Genomic DNA, 22461 nt, shown 5'->3' with positions numbered 1-22461 from the left:
CCCCGCTCCTGATTCTCCTAACACCACCCTCTGCTATGGCAGGTTATTCCTGAGCAGGGCATATGCTATCCCTCTGGGCCTTGGAACGTGCTCACAGTGTCCGAGGCAGTCAGTAACCCCTCTTGGAGTCTCCTGCTCACACCTCAGGGTTCAGTGAACATCTAGGGAATGACACTGCTCACAGGGCCCTGTCATTTTGGGGACCTGAAGGCTGCCACATACAGACGATCAAAATGATTCTGCCTCAGGCATGCTTTCCCACCATCTTACCTGTCGCATGGGTTGGGAGCAGGGGCCGGTCCCTCTGTCTTTATCTCCTCTTTCTGGGGCTCCCCTCATGGTCATGGCACTTTCCTGTTTGATGCTGTATCTTCTACACGTGACCTCTCAAACGTGGGGTCACTTTTTCTGGAGTCGTGGCACAGCTGGAACAGGCTGTTCTAAGGGCTTTCTTTCCTCAGACATTGACGAGTGTTTAAGCTCATCTTGTGAGGGCCGCTGTGTGAACACGGAAGGCGGCTTCGTGTGTGAATGTGGGCCAGGCATGCAGTTGTCTGCTGACCGTCATAGCTGCCAAGGTGAGTGAGCCGAGGGATTGGGAGTGATTTCTAGACTCCGCCAAGTCCTAGAAGATTCATTCTCCGTGCCACGGTCCTCTGAGAAGGACGCTGCGTCATTCCCATTGAAGAACCAAGTTTCACCCACATCCATTCTGTTTGTAAGAGATGGACTTAGGATTTGAGTCTAGTATGGTAGACTCTTTTGTTTCTTTGAGAAAGAGTCTCCCTACACCCTGACTGTCCTGGAACTCACTTTGTAAGCCATCCTGGCCTTGAACTCACAGAGATCTGCGTGCCTCTGACTCCCAAGTCCTGGGATTATAGGCATGCGCCCCCATGCCCAGCATTCATGGTGGACTTGCTCTGAACCAAGATACTGTAAAATCTTCTGCTTCTGTATAGGGAAGGATGGGGATAAGGAGAGGTTTCAGGGAGAACAAGGGGCAGATGCACCCAGGGCAGGAGGTACAGCGATGGAGAAGGGAGGGAGGGAGGTTGTGAGTGGGAGGGGCCTGTGATGGTCTCCGTCACTTAGTGTATTATAGCTTCCTCCAGCCTTGGTGCTGGGCCAGGCTCTGAGGATATCTGTGCTGTAGGATGCACACACTCTCCAGTGTGGTGGTTTGGGAAAGAAAAAGATTGAGACAAGGTGTATTAGGGCTGTGGAGGTCCAGGGAGAAGATGTCTTCCATGCTGGGTTGTGGAGGTCCAGCGAGAAGATGTCTTCCTTTTGTTTTGCAGACAGGGTGTTATTGGTGGTCCAGCCTCCCTAGTATTGGGGTTATAGGCATACTCCACCATACCTGGCAGGGTGAGATCTTTTACAATAGACATCCTTTCCAAGAGGCTTTGATTTGCACAAGTATTTGAGGATGATTCTCATAACAGTCTCACACAACAAGGCAGAGGTGACAAAAATAAGTCCCTTGAGTCTGTGCTGTTACTTTCTCTGCGTGTGAAATTTCATGAAACCCAAGAATCTTGAGCACCATGGTGCAAGCCTCAGGTCCTCTCTCCCAGTGCCCTCCTCTGCCCACCCTAGAGAGCCCTGCTTCCCTGATCTGCTTGAGCTGCCCCAACACTGTGCTGTGTAGTCCAGGGAACTGTTCTCAGTCCCTGGAGAGCCGCAAGGTCAAGGGACTGGCTAGCTTTGTTGTGGATTTCTCTGGCTTGAAGAGGATGCTCTTGTGTGTCCTCACACAATGGCGATGGCGAGAGGGAGGGACACAGGGTGCTCTGGTGACTCTTCTAAGGGCATTAATCCATCGTTAACCCACCCTTGTGATGTTATCTGACCCTAATAATCCCAAAGTCCTTCCTCCAGAGCACTTGCAGACGCCTTGCCTGCCTGCCTCTCTGAGTGACATGTTCTTACTTATGCATATACACAGGCTTATTAGTGGCCAAACTCTCAACATGCTGGGTACCAGGCTAAGCAATTTCTATGTGTGTTCTCATTCCATCCTTACAATTATGATACTGTTTATCTCCATGTTACTGATAAGAACCCCGAGGCTTAACACAATGAATTAATTTACCCACAATCACATTGGAGCTGAGGTCTAATCCCAGTTGCCTTTCCAATTTCTTTTCCCTGAGCAGTTGATTGGTCTTAAGGCTCTTCCTACATCAGGCAAACATACCAGATAGATCTCTTTTTGGTGGTGTTTTTGACTGCTGCTTGGCTCTCTGTGATGCAAGTGTGTCATAGGACCAACATGGAGGTTATTTCTAGGGGTTGTGTTTGTTTGTTGCAGCTTCTAACAACAACCTGGGTGAATTTCTATGTGGGGGGCTCTGTGGAGGAAGGTTTTAAGTCCACAGAAGACTTTTCTCTGCAGATAGGAGGGAAAGACATTCAGGGTAGACAGAGTCCAAGGGAGGGCCATAAAAATAGGACGTGTTTAGAAGATGCGGGGAAATAAGCAAGAGCGAAGGTGAGGGCTGGACTGTCCGTCCATAGCTATGTTTGTTTATTTATTTTTCTTACATTTAAGTGTGCATGTGGGGGTCAGAGAACAACTTTTGGGAGTTCTTGCTTCATGAGGGATCTAACTCATCAAGCTTGGAGGGAGGCACCGTTATCTGCTGAGCTCTTTCACTGGTCCCCATAGCTGTGTATAATGGTCTCGTGAGTGCTGCTTGTTGTAGGTGGGTCTCTGAGAGGTTTGGAGCAGGGAGTGGCCCATTGCAGATGGCCTTGGATGAGGACCTCCTGGAGACTGTGGGAAGATGGCTCGGGAGGAGGCTGTGTCTGTTCTCCAGCCTAGAGATAAAGTGGCCTGGGCTGGGGTGAGAGGGTGAGGGTGGAGACCATTCGCTAGTAGGGGAGTCCCCCATGACCCTGAGTTGGGTGGGAGAGGGGGGATGGGAGGAGCCTAAGTGCAGTGGAGAGATGGGTACCAGCTTTGTCTTCTCCCCTCACAGACACCGATGAGTGCCTGGGCACGCCCTGCCAGCAGAGATGTAAGAACAGCATTGGCAGCTATAAGTGCTCCTGCCGCGCCGGCTTCCACCTCCATGGCAACCGGCACTCCTGTATAGGTGAGCTCTGTGGCCTGTGGGTGGTACACTTAGGTTGCCAATCAAGAAGATGGACAGGTCAGTCTGGAACCTGGGAAGATCAACTTTTGGACCTTCTGCTCAGAGTACTCCCATTCCATGCTTGGTGTCGCTCTGTGTGAAACACCCCAAGCTGGGTCTTCCCTGGCCATGTCCCTTTCATCCTGCTATGTTCTCCTCGATGCTCTCACATACACATCAAGGACTCACCTCTGTTCACCGGTTTTCTTGGCTGCCTTTGCTCCCTGGGGGTAAACAAAGTACTTTATGCTTTGGCTCCTTTGGTTTAGAAGGAGACTCCTGGTTTGTCTTGAGCCTGCTTTCAGTTTTAAGACACTGTCTACAAAAGAAGAAATCTGGGGAATGAGATTTGCACCAGGGTTAAGCACTTAATTGTTTGGGGGCTGAGATGCACGGTCACTCACTGGATACAGGAAGCTTCCAAGGCCACTGCTGATAGACACCAGCCCCATTCCTAGTGTCCTGAGTCACATCTTGTGCCCTGGAGCAGGGGTGGACTCTGTAAGAACTGCAGGTGAATCCTGCCAGTCTTTTGAGTTCTGGGATGGGAGGAGAAAGGGGTCCATGGCCGAGGCAAGGCAATGGGCTCTTCCACAGATGTAAACGAGTGTCGACGACCTCAGGAGAGGCGAGTCTGCCACCACTCCTGCCATAACACTGTGGGCAGCTTCCTGTGCACCTGCAGACCTGGCTTCAGGCTTCGAGCTGACCGTGTGTCCTGTGAAGGTGAGAACCAGGCCCCAGCCCTGACCTCTAGACCTTAGGGCAGCACAAGACCCACCCTCCTAGATCTTGGCACTGTTCTTCTGCCTCCAGGCCACACTACAGATCTTGGCTCTGCCCTGTGGTACCAGGCCTCACCCCTAACCACAGGCCCCACCTCTGTGCCAACACCCTTTTTTAATCCTCCCCCCTTTCCGTTCTTTTTTATCTCTTCAAACATCCCCACTTTCTTTCTCACTCTCCCTTTCCACTTTGTATTTTTAAAAATTATTTACAATTTTTTTTATGCATGTGAATGTTTTACCTGCTTATTTTTGTGTGCCTGGTGCCTGTGAAGGCCAGAAGAGGGTATCAGATTCCCTAGAACTGGAGCTACCATGTAGGAGCTGGGAACTGAATCTGGTTCCCCGCAAGAGCAGCTAGTGCCCTTAACCAGTGAGCCATCTCTCTATCCTGGTATTTTTTCTTTAATAGAAAAGTTGTTTGTTTTATTTTATGTGTATTATGAGTGTTTTGCCTGTTGGTATGTGTGTGTACCACATGCCTCAGCAGGGCCAGAGAAGGTGTCTGATCCCCTGGGATTGGAGTTATGGATTGTTGTGAGCCATCACGTAGCTGCCAGGAAGTGAACCTGATGCTCTGCCAGAGAAGGCGGTGCTCTGAACCCCTGAGAAGTCTCTCCAGTCCTGAGACATCTTTATCCAGTCCTTTCTCCTTTTCCCTGTTCCCAGCCATTGAACACAAATGGTAAAAAGGAAAAACAAAACAGAAGCCAACCAATAACAATGAAGGAAGGTGTGACACAGACCTCAGGGATTCTCCGTCCCTTGTCAAGGGGATGTTCATCTGTAGGGAAAATGCCCGTTCAGTCTCCAAATACATATGGGGGACAGGAGTCTCCTCCCACAGCTGAGCTGTGAAGCTGGAGAGAACCTCAACAGTATGCAGGGAAGCCACACCTAGGTGGGAAGCAGGACACACACTCAGACCCCAGCCCATAGCAGCTGGGGAGAGTTGCTCCCAGGCTGGACCCTGAAGGTCTCCTACTCTCAGGAAAACCTGTGTGTCCCTTTGTAGCTGTTAGGAAAGGGAGGGCTGGGCCGGGTGGTGGTGGCGCAAACCTTTAATCCCAGCACTTGGGAGGCAGAGGCAGGCGGATCTCTGAGTTTGTGACCAGCCTGGTTTACAAGAGGTAGTTCCAGGACAGGCTCCAAAGCTATAGAGAAACCCTGTCTCGGGAGGGGGGGGGGGGGAAGGAAGACAAAGAAAAGAAAAAAAAGAAAAAGAAAAAGGAGGGCAGGTGAAGCTTGGAGCTGTAGCTGTCACCATGGCCTCAGCAGTTCACGGCCAATTACGTTATGTTGAGGAGGAAACTGGTGGACCAATCTAGGACCCTAAAACCCCACTTCCTGCCCCTGCTGCCTCCCTCAGGAGACCCCGTGCTTCCATTTCAGCTTTCCCGAAGGCCGTTCAGGCCCCATCTGCCATCCTGCAGCCCCGGCAGCAACCTGCTAAGATGTCCCTGCTCCTTCCCGAGGCAGGCCGGCCTGCCTTGTCCCCGGGACACAGCCCTCCTCCAGGGGCACCGGGATACCCCACTGGCGTCAGAACAACTCATCAGTCATCTACCACCCTGGGCCTACCCACATTCTTTCCCACACAGTTGCTATCCACCCCAGGGCCAAGTTCCTCCCTCCTGGGGACCCTCCGACCCCCCTCACTCCTCCAGGGGGAGGCAGTAGGGACCCCTTCCTCACCCAGGGTCCCGGAAGGTGCGAAGCTTGGAACAGGTCTCTCTTCCTGCTGGTACCAGGGAGCCACATATGAATCAGGGAGCCGCTGGAACGAGCCTGAGTGCTCGCAGTGCTTGTGCCAGGTAGGTGTGATGTCCCCAGGCCGCCCTGGTGGAGTGTCTGGGGTCTGCCCTTGACTGCAACTCTCGCTTGTGTATCCAGGATGGAGAGGTGACCTGTGAAAACCTGAGGTGTAACACTGCCTGTTCCCATCCGATTCCCCCCAGGAATGGCAGCTGCTGCCCTTCTTGCACTGGTAAGAGCTGACGGGGAGGGATCAACCTGCTTCTTCTCACCGTTGCCTCTTGAAGCCCAAAGGCTTTTATTTTTCAACTTCCTCCACAATCTGTTCTTGGAGTCACCTGGGAGGCCGAGTCTGATTGGCCGTTCAGGGGTAGGGTCTGAGAACAGTTGACAAACTGCCAATCTGGACCCTCTCTTTGAGAACCACGTGTCTATGCCGAAGTACTCTTCAAGGGGAACCATTCAGCGGGCCACCCTGCTTGCCTGAATACTCCCTCCTCTCCTTTGTTTGTTTGTTCCTTCCCTCCTTGAGTGTCTACCTCCATCCTGTTGTCTGCTTCCCCTGCTCCACCTGCCCTTGGATTGCTGGAGGACAGTCATTTCCTTCCTTCCATTGCAGACTGGGGCTGGGGCTTAGTGCTTGCTTAGCATGTATGACATAGGTCATAAAAACAATTTTCCCCCCTAGGGTTTGGCAAGGAGGAAGTGCCTGCATTGGTTGCTAAGACAAAGGGAGATAATTTCTCTTTTTGCTATGATCCACCCGTGTATTGGGCCCTGAAAGAGCTGAGTTCTCTTTATAACCAAGATTGTGGATCCCTTCAGGTATCCACAGGAGTACCCAGCAGGGTACACAGGGATATTTACATTTTTTAAATTTTTTGGTTTTTCAAAACTGGAATTCTCCGTGCAGCTCTGACTGTTCTGGAACTAACTCTGTAGACAAGGCTGGCCTTGAACTCTGCCTGCCTCTGCCTCCCAAGCACTGGGATTAAAGGTGTAAGCCACCACCACCTGCGATATTTCCATTTTTTGGTGAAAATAGCTGAGTTGCAGAGAGGCGAGGTGCCATGGGCAAGGCCATGTGGGTAAAGGGAGCTAAAATTCTCCATTTGGAGCCTAGCCTGTCTTGTGTGACGGAATACAATGATGCTTTTTCAAGACACACTTGAATGAGCATGCTCAGGGCCACTGCAGCTGATCTTGCGTGTGTCTCGGGTTAAGGCGCCTATGTCTGCCCTGCTGGGGCATCCGAGGTGGTAAGAGGAGGGTCCAGAAGTGTTACTCCTGGAAAAGTAGAGACCTCAGGTTTCCTACGCTTTGAGGAGGCTGATGTCCCTACCTCTCGTTTGTCTGTCTAAGGCTGCTTTCATAGTGGTGCTGTCCGAGAAGAAGGGGATGTGTTTTCACCTCCTGAGGAGAACTGCACCGTGTGTGTCTGTCTGGTAAGCAACCCGAGGTTCCCCACTGGGTGTTTTCTTAACCTTTGGGTGTCGTCAAGGAGGGGAACAAACCGGAATCTGAAGGGAGCTTGCTTCAGGGCTTTGGGTTTAAACTGAGCTTGAGAGGGTCATAAAAACATCCAAGCTCTGGCCGACAGACATGGGAGGCATCTGCCATGCATGAGCAAGCCAGGGCAGAACAGGATCCATCTGTTTGGGAAGAGGAGGAATGGGACTCTCTCAGGAACTTCACCAGGGAAGTATTTTCTCCAGGCAAAGTATTTCCTATCACAACAAAGGTACGCACATGGGGAGAGAACAGTCTCATTATGCTCCCTTGTAGACCAGGCTGGCCTCAAACTCACAGAGATCTGCTTATCTCTGCCTCCGAAGCACTGGGATTAAAGGCATGTACCACCACCGCCCGGCAACTCCCTGGCCTTCTTGAGAATATTTTTGTTTCTGGCAAGTTCACTCCTCATAAGCATTTACTGTGCCACTGCTGCCTGCATGCATCTGATTTTGATGTCAGGCACCGCCTTGGTGCCCTTTCTCTGTTCCCTAACCAGAGACTCCCACCAAGTGAGGAGTGGGCGATGCTATCCCTGATCCACAGATTCAGAGATGGAAGCTGGGAGCTAGTGTTTGAACTGAGGTCTGTTGCAGGCTTTGTCTGTCAATCCTTGCTGTCACCCTCTGTCCATCTTTAAACAGAGCTCCTGGATTGGCCACAATGGTACACAGGGTGCTGTATGATCAGGGACATACAGAATATCAGTAGCATTCATCTAGCTCTTCCTGTGTGCTAAGCATGTGTAGAAAGGAGTGGAAACTGTATTCTTTTAAACACTGCCTGGCCCATTATCTCTAGCCTCTTACTGGCTAACTCACATCTTGATTAACCCATTTCTAATAATCTGTGTAGCACCACGAGGTGGTGGCTTACCAGGAAGGATCTTAACCTGTGTCCATCTTGGAGAGGAGAGCTATAGCTATAGCGTCTGCCTCACTTCCCTTCTTCCCAGAGCATTCTCTTCTGTCTATTCCGCCTACCTAATTTTCTGTCCTATCAAAGGGCTAAGGCAGTTTCTTTATTAATTAACTAATGAAAGCAACAGATAGATAGAAGACCCACCTATATCAAGCATGCAGAGAAAAGGAGCTTGGGTGTGTTCTCCCATTTTTATGTAGTGAGACAGGCACTGAATCCTTCCATGTTAGAAGTTCCTGGAGACGTGATATCAATTGCCTGAAATCTTGTTAGTAGAAGTATATGTAGCAGGCTTTCTTTGGGGCCACCAACCAGCTCCAAATCATAACACAGGGACTTATATTAGTTATGACTGCTCAGCCTTAGCTTAGGCTTGTTTCTTGCTAGCTCTTATAACTTAGATTAACCTGTTTCTTTTCATCTATGTTTGCCTTGGGGCTTATTTACCTTTCTTTCACTCTGTATGCCCTACTCATGTCTTGCTGGCTGGTGGCTGCCTGGCTGGGCCTGCACGTCTCTCTCTTTCTCTCTCTCTCTCTCTTGTTCTCCCTTTCCTCCTTCTCCCTCAGCCCAAATTCCTCCTCCTAGTCTCTTTCCTCCCACTCAGCCTATCCCTCTTCTGCCTAGCTATTGGCCATTCAGCTTTCTATTAGACCAACCATGTGCCTTGTTTAGACAGGCAAGGTAACACAGCAGTTTATCTTTACATAGTTAAACAGATGTAGCATAAACAAATGTAGCACGTCTTTCCATAGTTAAACAGATGGAGCATAAACAAATATAACACAACTTTACATAGTTAAAGTAATATTCTACAACAGACATAGACAGTGGAACTCAGGTCTAAGATAACCCTAATGTTGGAGACTTTTTTTTTAACTTCAAAATTGTTTTTAAAGATGAATTTTGTGCCAGGTGTGGTGGCGTGTCTTTAATCCCAGTACTTGAGAGGCAGAAGCAAGCAGATCTCTGTGAATTTGAGGCTAGCATGGTCTACATGCTTAGTTCCAGGACAGGACAGTTTGGGCTACATAGTGAGATACTCTCTCTCAAAAAAAAAAAAAAAAAAAAAAAAAAAAAAAAAAAAAAAAGAAAACTTCATTATTTTGAATTTCTAATTATTTATTTAAAAAGATTTATTTATGGGCTGGAGAGATGGCTCAGTGGTTAAGAGCGCCAGCTGTTCTTCCAGAGGATCCAGGTTCAATTCCTAGCCCCCACATGACAGTTCACAACTGTCTGTAACTCTAGTTACAGAGGATCTGGCATCCTGGCAGAGACATACGTGTAGGCAAAAATACATTTTTTATATATTTTTCTGTGTATGAGTGTTTTGGCTGCATGTGTGTCTACACACTACTTGCGTGCCTGGTGCCCTCGGAGGCCGGAAGAGAGTGTCAGATCACCTGGGACTGGAGTTACAGATCGTTGTGAGATGCCCTGGGGGTGCTGGGAACTGAACTTGGTTCTTCTGCAGGAATGAGAAGTCTTCTCAACCACTGAGCCATTTCCTCAGCCTCTATCACTATTGTATGGGTGCAGAGGTGCTCACAGGGACCAGAAAAAAGTATCAGATCTCTTGGAGCTAGAGATTAAGGGCTATTGTGAGCTGTCTGATGTGGGTTCTGGGAACCAACTCCTGTTCCTTCGAAGAGTAGAAAGTGTTTTTTAACCACAGAGCCATCTCTCCAGCTCCTAATTTAAAATGTCTGTCTCTCTGTCTTGAAATATCTATCTATCTATCTATCTATCTATCTATCTATCTATCTATCTTTGTGGGGGGAAAAGTCTCAGGCAGCCATGAATGGCCTGAAACTTGCAATGTGTACCAGGTTGGCCTCAAACTCACAGAGATCTGCCTGCTGTTGGCAGAAAACCTGATCCCACCCTTGTCCCACCACCTTCTTTTGCCTCCTCAGGCTGGAAATGTGTCTTGTATCTCCCTGGAGTGTCCCCCTGGTCCCTGTAAGACTCCCCCACAGTCAGATTGCTGTGCTTGTGCCCCAGGTAGGTGATACTTGGAGTTTTTGTTTAGGGTGTGGGGGAGAAGTACCTTTGAGTGTGTGTTGGGGCAGGAGAGAGAAGACCTACTCCTGCTTTAGAAGGGCGGGTTGGTGATATAAGTCAATTACTCATTTTTAGTGACTGTCTCCTGAGTGCACCTTGGCCAGACTATGCTCATGGCGGGGCTTCACCGTCCCTGCCTTTAGGACACATCTGGAGTGTAGGCAGAAGAGGCTTAGGAGCTCATTCGTGGCACTGATCTGCCCCTGGGTGTGGAGGAATCTCTTTTAACCCACTGTGACATAAGAACAGGTTTCCTATGACTTAGAAAACCCAGGTCTTTTAGGTAACCAAGGTAAGTAGGCTCTATGCGGATAAGGGTGCTGTGGAGTGAAGCAGGCAGACCCCCACCCCCGACTCTGAGCACTTATCCCCCATAACACAGTTGCTAACTAGCACAGAGGAGAGCCCTGCCGGGTGAAGCAGGCAGACCCCTGACTCTGAGCACTCACCATAGCACTAACCGATCCTGTCGTCTTGCAGGGTGGGGTATCCCCCTTTCATCAGAGTGAACACCTCTTTGTCTAGCAGAATCTTAGTCTCTCTTGTCTTTGGACCCCACTGCATGGGGGCTGCCTGTTTGCCTGTGACATTCATAAGTCCCCAAAAAAGCTCTCACTTGAAGGACAGCTTGTTTTAACGCCCTCCCTCGAAGGACAGCCTGTCCTAACAGGTCCCTTCCCAACTCCTGCACACTTCATCTACTTTCTTCCTTCTCTGTTTCCAAGTTAAGTCTAACAGTGACCTCATCAGTGGGAGGGGATGTTCCCCACCAGCATGGACCCCGTGCTGTTTGGGTCACCTGCCATCTCTCGGTCTGTTGAGTCCTTGAGATCTCACAGTGAGGGGATCCTGCTCATTGTTCCCTTTTAATGAAAAAGCAGATTCCGAGAGGTCAAGTCGCTGTCTGGAGACACACAGCAGTTAGCGATGGAGCTGAACTTCAACTTAAATCGGCCTGATTTCAGAGCTGGCGTACTTTTAAAATACCGTCTTGGGTCAGTGGGATGGTTTAGCTGGGAAAGGTGCTTAATAACCTGAGTTTGATCCCTGGAACCTTCCTGGTAGCAGGGAACGGATTTCTGCAAGTTGACCTCTCATGCCTACATCATGCCCCTCCCCCAACAAATAAGTGTAATTAAAAATGTTAAGTCTCTTTCTTTCACAGTATTAGAGATTGTAACCAAGGATCTGTGCATGCCAGGCGAGTACTTTATCACTGGGCCTCATCCCCACCTCATTTTATATCTTTTATTTTGAGAGAGGATCTCATAAGTTGCCTGAGCTGGCCTGTGACTCCCTCTATAACCCAGTCAGGTCTTGAGCTTTCCCTCTTCTTGCCTCAGCCCGAGTAGTGGGGACACAGGCTTGTGACATCAGGCCAGGCATACTTTTCTTCCTAACTTAAGACATTTTGTTATTATTATTGCCTTGTTTTTATTTTTTTGAGACAGGGTGTCCTTGGCTGTCCTGGAACTAACTATGTAGACCAGACTGGCGTTAAACTCATAGAGCTCTGCCTGCCTCCACCTCCCAAGTGCCTGAACCAAAGGCACTATGACTGGCTTTGTTTTTGTTTTCAGTTCTTTTTGTGCAGTCCATGTGGAACCTAGGAGGTGGGACTGTCAGCCCTTGCACAGAAGCTTCAAGAGAGTCGTGGTTTTGGCCCTAAGTCAGCTCTGAGTTGCGGAGCTGGTGCTTGAACTGGCGCTTCAGCCGGTGCTGATGGATGTGCTGTTTGCTAGGCTTGGGCTGGTGTTACCCTGGGCAGGATCTTCAGGAGTTCTGTGCCCATTTTCTGGCACGCCCCTCTGAATTTCTTACTCTGCAGCTGTTTAGGCTCCCTCTGCCTCATGGGTAATGATCTTTTGTAGATAGTAACTTCTGGGGTCTGGGATTTGGAGACTGAGAAGCACTCTGTGTGCTGGCAAGGGGCAGCTGTCCCAGCCCTCCCTGCTCATCTGTCCACTCATGAGCCCTTCTGCCTTTGTCTCCTTCAGGGAGGTGCTATTTCCATGGCCAGTGGTATACAGACGGCGCTGTGTTCAGTGGAGGTGGTGACGACTGTACCACCTGTGTCTGCCAGGTAGGGTGTGAGGTTCCTGCACCTGTTGACTCCGTGGAAGATGGGAAGGAAGTTGGGTGGGCAGCATAGGAATTTACCCAAGATGCTTTGCCATGGAGACGATAACCTGCAGTGCATCAAAAGGGAGAGACGGAGGTAGCAGTCCCTGTAGGAATCCCCCGTGCCTTACAGCCATCTCTATAAAGTCAGTATTCTTCAGTTCTGTATTGGTAGAGTACTTAACTGCGATCTGGGGACACACCCTCAGCCCAAAAGAGCTCCAGCCCCCTCTGACTGACAGCCTAGAGCCTAGGTGGGCATGGCTTGGCACGGGATCCTCAAACCTTCTTGTGAGGAGAGAGGGACAGTGGGGGCCTGTGGAGGGGTGACTAGGACCAGTCAGGTGAGGTGCTGAGGGTGCTGTACATTCCGGTTGGAGCAGAGAAGAGCAGAAGCAGGTGGGCTTTTCAGAAATGTGTCTTCCGGCTGGGAGCAGACTGGGAGATGTGGTCTCTATGCAGCAGCTGGTGAGTGCCCTCAGGAGAAAGAGGCAGGGAGGTAGCAGAGGGCAGAGAGGATTCTGGGAAGACCTCTTCCACTCATCCCCTGGGCAGCTCTGCACTGTGGAGGGTGCTGCAGAGAGTGCCAGAGGAGGAAACTGGGCTCTCACACCTGTGCGTCAGACATGTCTGTGCAGAGGAGGCCATGGTCCCTTGCTGTCTTAGGAGGATGTCTGTGTCCGGCAGGTGGGAAAGGTGCCCCGGCAGCAGAAACCGGACTGGGCTGAGTGCTAAGGGTTGGAGTGGAGGGTGGCAGGAGGGAGTCTCTATGGAATGAGGGTTAAGAGGAAGGACAGAGATAGTAGAGATCCAGCTGGAGCAGAGGGACCACCACAGGACCTTCTTTCAGTTCCCCCCATGGACTTGCCCTCTCCGCTTTTGTCTCCCTGGACATTTCTTTGTCACTGTCTGGAGGGTGACTGCTCACCAGCCTTCTCTTCGGCACTAAGTGGCCCAGGATGGGAGCCACCATCACTGATGCATGCTTTTGTTTCTATTCCAGAATGGGGAGGTACAGTGCTCCTTCACACCATGCCCAGAACTGGAGTGCCCTCGAGAGCAGTGGTGGCTAGGCCCTGGACAGTGCTGTTTTACCTGCCGGGAGCCCACACCCACCACAGGTGAGGTGATGCTGGGCAGCCCCCAACACAGGGCTCAAGTGCACAGGAGGGAGGCTGGGCTTCCCTCACTTGGACTGATGGTGTGTGTGTGTGTGTTAGTGGAACGAGCAGGTGTGTTTTATAAAGCGTTGTGTGTGACCATGTAAGTGTGTAAGTTTGTGTGTGTGGGTATGCTAACAAGTGTGTCTGTGTGTATCCTTGGAAGCATGCTTTGTATGAATGTACCTGCATGTATGTTTAGTTGGCTATGCCTCTAAGTGCTGGTGTTTGGATGGCATCAGTGTACGAATGTGTCTGAGTTCTATATGACTTACCTGTAAACGCATATCTGTGTGTGTTCTGCTAGTTCCCTGTGATGTGTGTGCAATTTGCTGTATGTTTTTGTGCCAGTGAATGTCTGTGTTTGTGTGTGTGTGACCCCGTTGTCTGTGAGCGTGTCTGTTTGTGAAAGTTTCAGTATGTGTGGTGTATGTGTTTATGCATTTGTATATATGCAAATATACATTTGTGTTTTGTGTGTGACTGTGGGTTGTGTTTTGTCAGTATAAGTTGTGTGTCCCTCAGTATGTGGCTGAGCATAGCCCACCTTTTTGGGAATGTGTTTGTCTGTTATGTTTTGGTACAGGAGAATTGTCTGTATTCTGTCAATCATGTTTTAAATAAACGCTGATTGGCCAGGCAGGAAGTATAGGCGGGAAAACCAGACAGGAAGTAGAAATGATGCAATGAGAACAGGAGAATTCTGGGAAGGAGGAAATTGATTCCTCCCACTCCTGCCCAGACCACTGAAGCAGCAGGATGTGATCTGCCCCACTGAAAAAGGTACTGAGCCACATGGCTAACATAGATCAGGAAAGTGGGTTAATCAAGATGTGAGAGTTAGCCAGTGAGAGGCTAGAGCTAATGGGCAAATCAGCTTATAATTTATGGAGACCTATGTGCGATTTTCTTTGGGAATAAACAGTTTTGGGGTAGTGGGCAGGACAAAAACCCCAACAAGCAGGCTGGCTCATGTTACAGAATGGCGCCCACATGGATAATTGCATCCACAGAAAGCCTAAAAAGCTTAAAAGACTAAAGTAAAGCATTTTGGTTTTCAGCCATAGCAAGAAAAAAAAGCTGCACTGTTTTAAAGTGTAGGCTCTCTGGGCCATCCTGCCAGGTAAAAATCTGACTCTTTCAAGCAGGTGGTTCTGACTATGGAGCTATGGACACACTGTTGCAGCTTGCTTCCTGGCAAGGATCTTGAAAAGCCATAGGAGCTTTTGAATGTTGTTTATGGACACACTGTTGCAGCTTGCTTCCTGGCAAGGACCTTTAAACACCATAGAGTTGTGACAATAAACATGGCTCCGTCCAGTACCTCAGCCATGATTGCTTACTGAATTAAAGGCTCATGTGGTCAGAAAGAGAGAGATACAGTAAAGAGAGATTCAAAGAGGAAAAAAAAACCCTCTAAATGGTTTACAATGTGTTAAAAATATATGCAGGCTTGAAAAAAAAAGGTTTAAAGCCTTAAAATAAAAAAGAAAGAAAGAGAGTAGTTGGGTGTGGTGGTACATACCTTTTAATCCCAGCACTGGGGAGACAGAGACAGACGGATCTCTGTGAGTTCAAGGATAGCCTGGTTTACAGAGGGAATTCCAGGACAAAGATATACAGAGAACCTGTCTCAAAAAGCCAAAAGTTAAAAGTAAAAATAAAAGAAATAGAGGTTAAGATAAAGCCACGTAAAGATGGAAAATACACAGAGAATCTTGATACTGTATGTTATTATGCTCTCTTTAAATTGTTTGAATGCTGAGGAAGGAGCAACAGCTGCTAAAAGATATTTGCTTATAAATCCAAGATAGGTATTTTGAAAATACCTTGGCTTCAAAATTGAAGTCAAAAGGTATGTTACTTTGGAGAAGAGATTTTGCTTTTGTTTCCACAGAAAATGAGAGGCTGTGGATTTATTCAGAGTTAAAAAAAAATCTAGTTTGATCAAAGAACACCACCTGAGAAGTCTCTGGCAGCAATAGATGGCCCAGATGTCTGAGTTCTTCATCCAGAACAGGTTCAAGACTGCTGCCTGAGATGATCAAGACTCACAGGATACTTCAGTCAGGACTTGATCATAACTCTAAATTTTCTTAAGGTCACCATAAGATTATCAGCACCCCCAACCAGCTGGAAGTAGCCTGAAATACTACGCTCACATTCCCAAAAAATGGACTATGGTTATTTTCCTTTTTTTTTGTTTTGTTTTGTTTTTTTTAAAGAGGGGTAAGTGGTGCAGGAGAATTGTCTGTATTCTGTCATGTTTTAAATAAACGCTGATTGGCCAGGCAGGAAGTATAGGCAGGAAAACCAGACAGGAAGTAGAAATGATGCAATGAGAACAGGAGAATTCTGGGAAGGAGGAAATTGATTCCTCCCACTCCTGCCCAGACCACTGAAGCAGCAGGATGTGATCTGCCCACTGAAAAAGGTACTGAGCCACATGGCTAACATAGATCAGGAAAGTGGGTTAATCAAGATGTGAGAGTTAGCCAGTGAGAGGCTAGAGCTAATGGGCAAATCAGCTTATAATTTATGGAGACCTATATGTGATTTTCTTTGGGGCTAAACAGTTGTGGGGTAAAGGGCGGGATGAAAATCCCCAAAACAAGCAGGTCCCTATTCATGTTACAATGTTTATGTAAAAGTTTGCTGCATATTAAGCAAACATTTGTATGTGTGGTTTGTGTGGTGTGTGTATCTGTGAGCGTGGGGTTTCATCTTTAGGAGGGTGGTACTGTAGTTCTGGGGAGCACTCCTGTCTACTGTGGATTTAAAAAAAATTTTTTTTTTCAAGATAGGGTTTATCTGTGAAACAGTTCTGGCTGTCCTGGAACTAGCTTTTTAGATCAGGCTGGCCTCGAACTCACAGATATCCGCCTGCCTCTGCCTTCTGAGTGCTGGGATTAAAGGCATGTGCCACCACCTTCCAGCTTCTACTGTGTTTTTTTTTTTTGTTAGTTACTTTTTGCGGTGTTGTGGGTCCGTTAAGTATGCCTTACCACCGAGCTGCATCCCGGCTCTCTGCCAAGTGTTTTTCCTTTTCCTACCTCTCCTGCCAGGCTGCTCCCTAGATGACAACGGGGTTGAGTTTCCGATTGGACAGATCTGGTCGCCTGGTGACCCCTGTGAGTTATGCATCTGCCAGGTGAATGACAACCTGCTCGCCTTCAGCTGCTTTACCTGGCTGTCCCATCTGCCTCTCCAACAGGAGACCCCTGCTTCTCCAGAGGCAGGGCCACTGCTGGCCTGGCCTCACTCTCCCTCCTGGGCACTTGCAGAGGCGGGGCCACTGCTAGCCTGGCCTCAGTCTCCCTCCTGGGCACTTCCAGAGGCGGGGCCACTGCTAGCCTGGCCTCAGTCTCCCTCCTGGGCACTTGGTCTGCTTTCAGTGGACAACTGAGGGCAGTAGAGCTTGGTGGCTTCCTTAGATGCTGCGGAGACCCTGCTTGGGCAGGGAGCTGCTACCATGCAGGGGCCTCAGGAGGCTCAGAGAGGACAGCCTGGGGTGTGGCTAGCTCAGGAAGCTGAGGTGCCATTTTTTTGTCGTATGATGTTTCAACTTGACCTGCACCTTGTCATAGCTAAGTAGGAGTGTGCGTTTGCAAGTCAAGCATGGCTGTTTATTAAGAAACTGCACACTGCTTCCCTTTCCACTCTTGAGTGCTTTGGGTTCCTGAGAGCTTTATTTCTCCAAATAAAGCGGGGTAGGGGGTGGGGTATCATTAGGGAGCCCCTGCCATACATGCAGGATCTCCAGGCCCCCACATTTTAATCTCAAAATGACTGTTTAGGGTGCTTCATGAGAAGCCTGCTTGAACATGTTTGCTGCAGAAAGAAGGGAGAGTAAAAGCCCCTTTCTGCTGAGGCTCTCCTTTGTGACTGATCCTGGCACTCAATTTACAAGAGAGTAAAATAAGAAGGAGACCATAAATGTTCAAATTCTTAAGAGGAGAGGGGAGGAAGAGAGAAAAGGAAGAATTTTCGTATGGCATTTTGGTCTTCTGAAATAGGCATTTCCGGTGGAATAGTTTTCTATAAAAATAGGATTTTATTGTTCTCTATAGGTTTGGGGTGAGCCAGGGTTCCAGGGAAATGCTGAGAAGAATGTGAAGGGGGTGATGGTATGGCCTCAGCTGCTGCTGAAGGGTAGGACAGGAAGCAGAAAGGACAAAATCCCAGCTCTGACTTCCCTGTCTTGAGACAGGCAGATCCTTCCTGAAGTTTCTATCACCTGTGCTAAGCAGCTGGTCTTCATTGACATGGGGGAGGAGGGGAGGGGGAGAATCCACTTTTCCCAGCCTCATCCTGGCATCCTTGAGGGCAAGCCACAGACCGTGGGGGGCATTGCCTTTCTGTTGGTGTGGGGAAGCAGCACTGCTGTCTCAAGTCTTGGTGAAGTCTCTTCTTCCTTTAGGCAAATGGTTCTGTGAGCTGCAAGAGGACAGACTGTGTGGACTCTTGCCCTGACCCCATCCGGATCCCTGGACAGTGCTGTCCTGATTGTTCAGCAGGTAACCCTGGCTAGGCCCTACCTCTCCCTCTGCAGCAATTCTCAGGGTTCCTGGAGTCCCACCTGCCTTGCCTCAGGCCCTCCTCACTGAGCACCACCAGAACCTTGTCTCCCTCACGCTCCCAGCAACCTGCACAGCACCCACAGCCCAGAGAAGGAAAGTGGCTTGCCTGAGGCAAGGCCTCAATGCTGTACCCACATCCACAAATCCAGAGCTTACAGTCCTCCTGAGGGGACGTAGGAACCAGACCTGGAAAACTGGGCCAGTGAGAGGAAACACGAATAAGGCTAGCTTTTTTCTTTTTTTTTTTTTTCCTCTGTAATTTTGACCTTTTTTTTTATTTCAAAATTAAATTTGTCATAGAAAAGAATAAAGCAAGAATAAATTTGAAAAGGCCCATTTTCCACTGTCAGCCAGTGGTTATATCTTTCTAGTCTCTGTTTGTGATGTGCCCACCTTTTGATAGATATGTGTTACGGGTGTTTTGTTCTTTAAAAAAAAAATCTCTCCCTAAGGGCTGGGTCTGTTGACACATGCTTGTAATCCCAGTACTTGGGAGTCAGAGGCAAGAGGATCAAGCCTGGGCCAGATTGCAAGACTCAATCTCAAAAAATAAGATAAGATGAAATAAAATAAGCCATATTATGTTGAAGGGTGTAGTTCAGTGGGAGAGTGCTTGCTTAGAATACATGATACTCTGGGCTCCATCCCTGTACTCCAAGTACAGACAAACAACAACAAAATAGATGGAATAAAAATTAAAATATTTTCCTACCATCTCATCTGCTTTTATTATATATATGCAATTATATATATTTACTTATAATATGTTGAATATATGTATTTGCATTTATATATTATATTGTAATATGCATAATTATATATTGCATATAAGTATATATAATCACACACACATACATATGTATATATGATACTTTTTTTCCTTTTGAGTCAGGTCTCACTATGTAATCTAATTTGACCTAGAATTTGCTTTTTAGCCCAGGCTGTTCTGGAAGTCCATGCTTCTGCCTCAGCTCCTGAATATTGGAATTCACAGGCTTGTGTCGCCATGTGCCTTTGTACTTACCAACCAGTATGTGAATAATTTCATCAAAGTGGCCCCATTCATTGGAGCCTTTGGTGACATCAGGCATGGGGGATATGGGGGTGCTGGTCTGGACAGGTGGGATTTTTGTCAGTTGACTCTGGGGAAGGACAGAAACTTTGAGCCTCATGAGTCATCTGCCTGTCCCACCCCAAGTTCTGCAATGACACCCCATGTCCGTCATGAAGACACTGAAGCAAGACTCTGTAATGTCCTCCTTACTTAATCCAGCCATAAAGAGCAGTCAGCACCCATTCCAAGGATGCTTATTGCTTGCCTAGCCTCTGGGGAGTTGCTGGGCCTGCCCCTTGCTATCCAGATAAACTTCCAACCTTTGCCCCAGCCAGGCACCTGGCCACTACTAGCCACCCTTCTGGCTGCTGCTCACTACGTGCTCTGTTTGGCAGGCTGCACCTACACAGGCAGAATCTTCTACAACAATGAGACCTTCCCATCAGTGCTTGACCCCTGCCTGAGCTGCATCTGTCTGGTATGCACCACCCAACCAGACCCCATTCCCCGGCGTCAGCTTCCAAACCCCGGAGAAGGCTCTCTGCTGGTCCTGGGGAAAGTTGTCTTCCCACAACCTGTCTAAGCATGATTCTTTAGCCAGGGTCAGAGAGTCATTTGAAAACTCTGGCTAGTCCAGTAGTCCTGCTTCTGGGTTGCTGAACTCAGTGGGTCTCATCATTTCTGGATGAGAGAACCAGACTGCAGAGACCAGATCGTTTGCTTATGATCTCATGACTAGCTGAAGGGTCAGGCACTGAATCTGGGTCACACACCCCAGAGCCAGCCCACCGCTCGGTTTTCATGTTTGGAAAAGGAAGGCCAGAAGTCCTATTGCTTATCATGCTGATAAGTTAGTGCTTGGCTGGAGCTGCTGTATGTGCACAGTGGCGGTGCATCTGTGAGCCTCAGCCCTGGTCTTGTGTGGAAAGGGACAAGGTCAACACATGGGTTGAGAAATGCAGGGTAAATGTCTCTGTGGTCTCTGAGCAGTCCGCTGCCCGCTGTCCCTGTATATTCTCGGCCACATGCTTTGGGAAATGTTGGTCCTTTCTCTGAGTTTCCTTGTTTTTGTTTGGATGCTGCAAAGGGCAAACACTTTACCCCTGAGCCACACCCTAGCTCTCTCCCTCGTTTTTTGTTGCTGATCTTTCTTGGATAAAGTCTGCATTTTCCAATGGGTCACTATTGTCAGGTGACCTCATAGATGAAGTCAGGTCTTGTTCTTGAGATGTTAGAGAGGACCCTAGCTGAGAAAATGTCACCCCTCAAACCCCATCTCACCATGGATGGTCAACGTGGCTGCCTAGATGGGTCTGCCTTGCTGGGAGCCCTGGGTTTTCCTTAGCATCGTACTAGCTGTCCCCAGGAGGGGCCGTGTGTGTTCTGTGTCCTACAGCTGGGCTCGGTGGCCTGTTCACCTGTGGACTGTCCCATCACCTGTACCTACCCCTTCCACCCGGATGGCGAGTGCTGTCCTGTGTGCCACGGTGAGTGGGAAAAGCCACCCATTCCCAAGTCTCCCAGGTGACCTGGATCTCATCCTTCTGTCGCCTCTGACTCTGCAGACTGTAACTTCGAAGGGAGAAAGGTAGTGAATGGTCAGGTGTTCACCTTGGATGACACGCCCTGTACCCGGTGCGTCTGCCAGGTGAGCTGGCCTGAGGGCCTGGGGCTGCCAGCCAGGCCTGCACGCCACACCCGGGGTCCCGAGCTAACCTGCTCATCCTCTTCGCCTCTGGCCACCCATCCATCATCCAGACCAGGGCCCAGGCATTTCGGCCTCTACCCAACACTTTTCTGCATGTCCCACTACTGGCACAAGAGGCCCTGGAGAACTCTGCTACAGGTGGGCAGGGTACTCCATGTTTCCTCACGGTGTCTTTCTGTTTCTGCAGCTGGGAGAGGTGAGCTGCGAAAAGGTCCCTTGCCAGCCAGTCTGTACTGACCCTTCCTGCCCAGGTAAGTAGGCCCTGAGCCTTTCCCACCATCTTCCCCCGCAAAACTTTTCAGAGATGTAGGCCTTTGAAAGGGCGCTATGGTGACCCAGGCTCAGATAGCATGATCTGTTCAAGGTCAAACAGTTTTGGCAGGCTGCTGCTTCGGGGCTGTTTATTATGAAATACCAAATGCCACGATGTATTGTGTTGTCTGACACGCCCCCCCTTTTGTTTTTTTTTTTTTTTTGCCTGTGTGTAGTGATAGGGTCAAGTTCAGAGCCTGCAGGTGGGGCTGGTGTTGCACCTTGGACTTCCCCGGCCTCACCCATTCCTCACCCCCTTTCTGAGACAGGAGGTTTACGTTACCCAGGCTGGCCTTAAATTCTTAAATTTAAGGAACCTTCCTGCTTCAGCCTTGTGAGTTCTGAGACACAGTAATGGCCCCAGACTCGGCCAATCCACACGGCTCTTATTACACAGTTACAAACAAGACACAGTGCTCTCAGCTGTACATCTCTGAAGTTTTGATGTGGACACAGCTGGCTACTTAAGAAAGATCCCCCTTAACTGTGAGATTTCAAATGACGGCTGAGACTGGATGGAACTACACCCTACCTGAGATCACTGGCAAACTAACAGCAGAGAGGTTCCTAAGTGACTGTCTGACTGGTAGTGGAGACAGTATGGGTACCCTGGACAAAGTGCGAGTCACAGCCTGGGCAAGACGGGGTGGGATGCTCAAGACCATCATGCTACTTATAAGACACACAACGGAAAATTTGTGAGCTGTTCACTTTTGGAAATTTCTATTTACTATTTATGGACAACAATTGACCGTGATAACTGAAGTGACCCAAGATAAAACTTTGGATAAGGGGGAACTACTGTATTCTCTTGAGCTGGTTTTCTACCTCCTTCCTTCCCAGTTCATTGAGCTCCCTCCTTCCCTCCCTCCCTTCTTAACTCCTTTCCTTCCTCTCTCCCTTCCTCCCCCCTCCCTTCCTCCCATCCTCTCTCCTTCCCTCCTTTCCTTCCCCCTCCCTCTCTCCTTTCTTGTATACCTATTTCTGTAGGCCTTCTTTCTTCCCACTCTCCATCTCCCTTCCTTCCATACACTGGTAATGTATGTCCTGTGGAAAATACTGGGTCAAATTTTTATTGAAATCTCATGGGTTGTGTCAGGACTGTGTGGTTGTTAGTAAGGGAGACTGAGTCAGAGAATGTCAGGAGTAGACTGGGGTCTCTCACAACACGTCACCATAACCTGGTCCTGAAGGAGCTTCAAGGAAGCCCAGTGATGCAGATGGCTCCCATGGTCTCCAAAGCTGTTTAGAATTTTAATTTCCCCAGTTTGCTCTGTGCATAGATATCTCTTCTTTATGTCTTTTCGACTTCTAGGAAGATAGTAGTTTTTCCCCCCCACTCT

General features: G+C 48.9%; 1 protein-coding gene across 1 annotated transcript in view; it reads left to right on the top strand.

The window, feature by feature from the left end:
- Vwce (von Willebrand factor C and EGF domains) overlaps window positions 1-22461 on the top strand; it is a 30395-nt gene that overhangs the window by 4866 nt on the left and 3068 nt on the right. Inside the window, exons 5-19 of the mRNA XM_041661887.1 lie at window positions 462-578; window positions 2988-3104; window positions 3741-3869; window positions 5321-5742; window positions 5822-5915; window positions 7046-7128; window positions 10036-10123; window positions 12181-12266; window positions 13308-13425; window positions 16530-16615; window positions 17885-17981; window positions 19494-19576; window positions 20495-20585; window positions 20664-20746; window positions 20994-21057. Of these exons, the coding sequence (XP_041517821.1) occupies window positions 462-578; window positions 2988-3104; window positions 3741-3869; window positions 5321-5742; window positions 5822-5915; window positions 7046-7128; window positions 10036-10123; window positions 12181-12266; window positions 13308-13425; window positions 16530-16615; window positions 17885-17981; window positions 19494-19576; window positions 20495-20585; window positions 20664-20746; window positions 20994-21057 (1758 nt within the window). The remainder of the gene's footprint in view (window positions 1-461; window positions 579-2987; window positions 3105-3740; window positions 3870-5320; window positions 5743-5821; window positions 5916-7045; window positions 7129-10035; window positions 10124-12180; window positions 12267-13307; window positions 13426-16529; window positions 16616-17884; window positions 17982-19493; window positions 19577-20494; window positions 20586-20663; window positions 20747-20993; window positions 21058-22461) is intronic.

This window comes from Microtus oregoni, unplaced genomic scaffold (genome assembly GCF_018167655.1).
Source record: "Microtus oregoni isolate MIOR12 unplaced genomic scaffold, Mior012 000012F_ref0000307, whole genome shotgun sequence".
NCBI lineage: Eukaryota > Metazoa > Chordata > Mammalia > Rodentia > Cricetidae > Microtus > Microtus oregoni.
The sequence above is the reverse complement of the archived record's forward strand: the minus strand, read 5'-3'. Positions and strand labels throughout refer to the sequence as shown.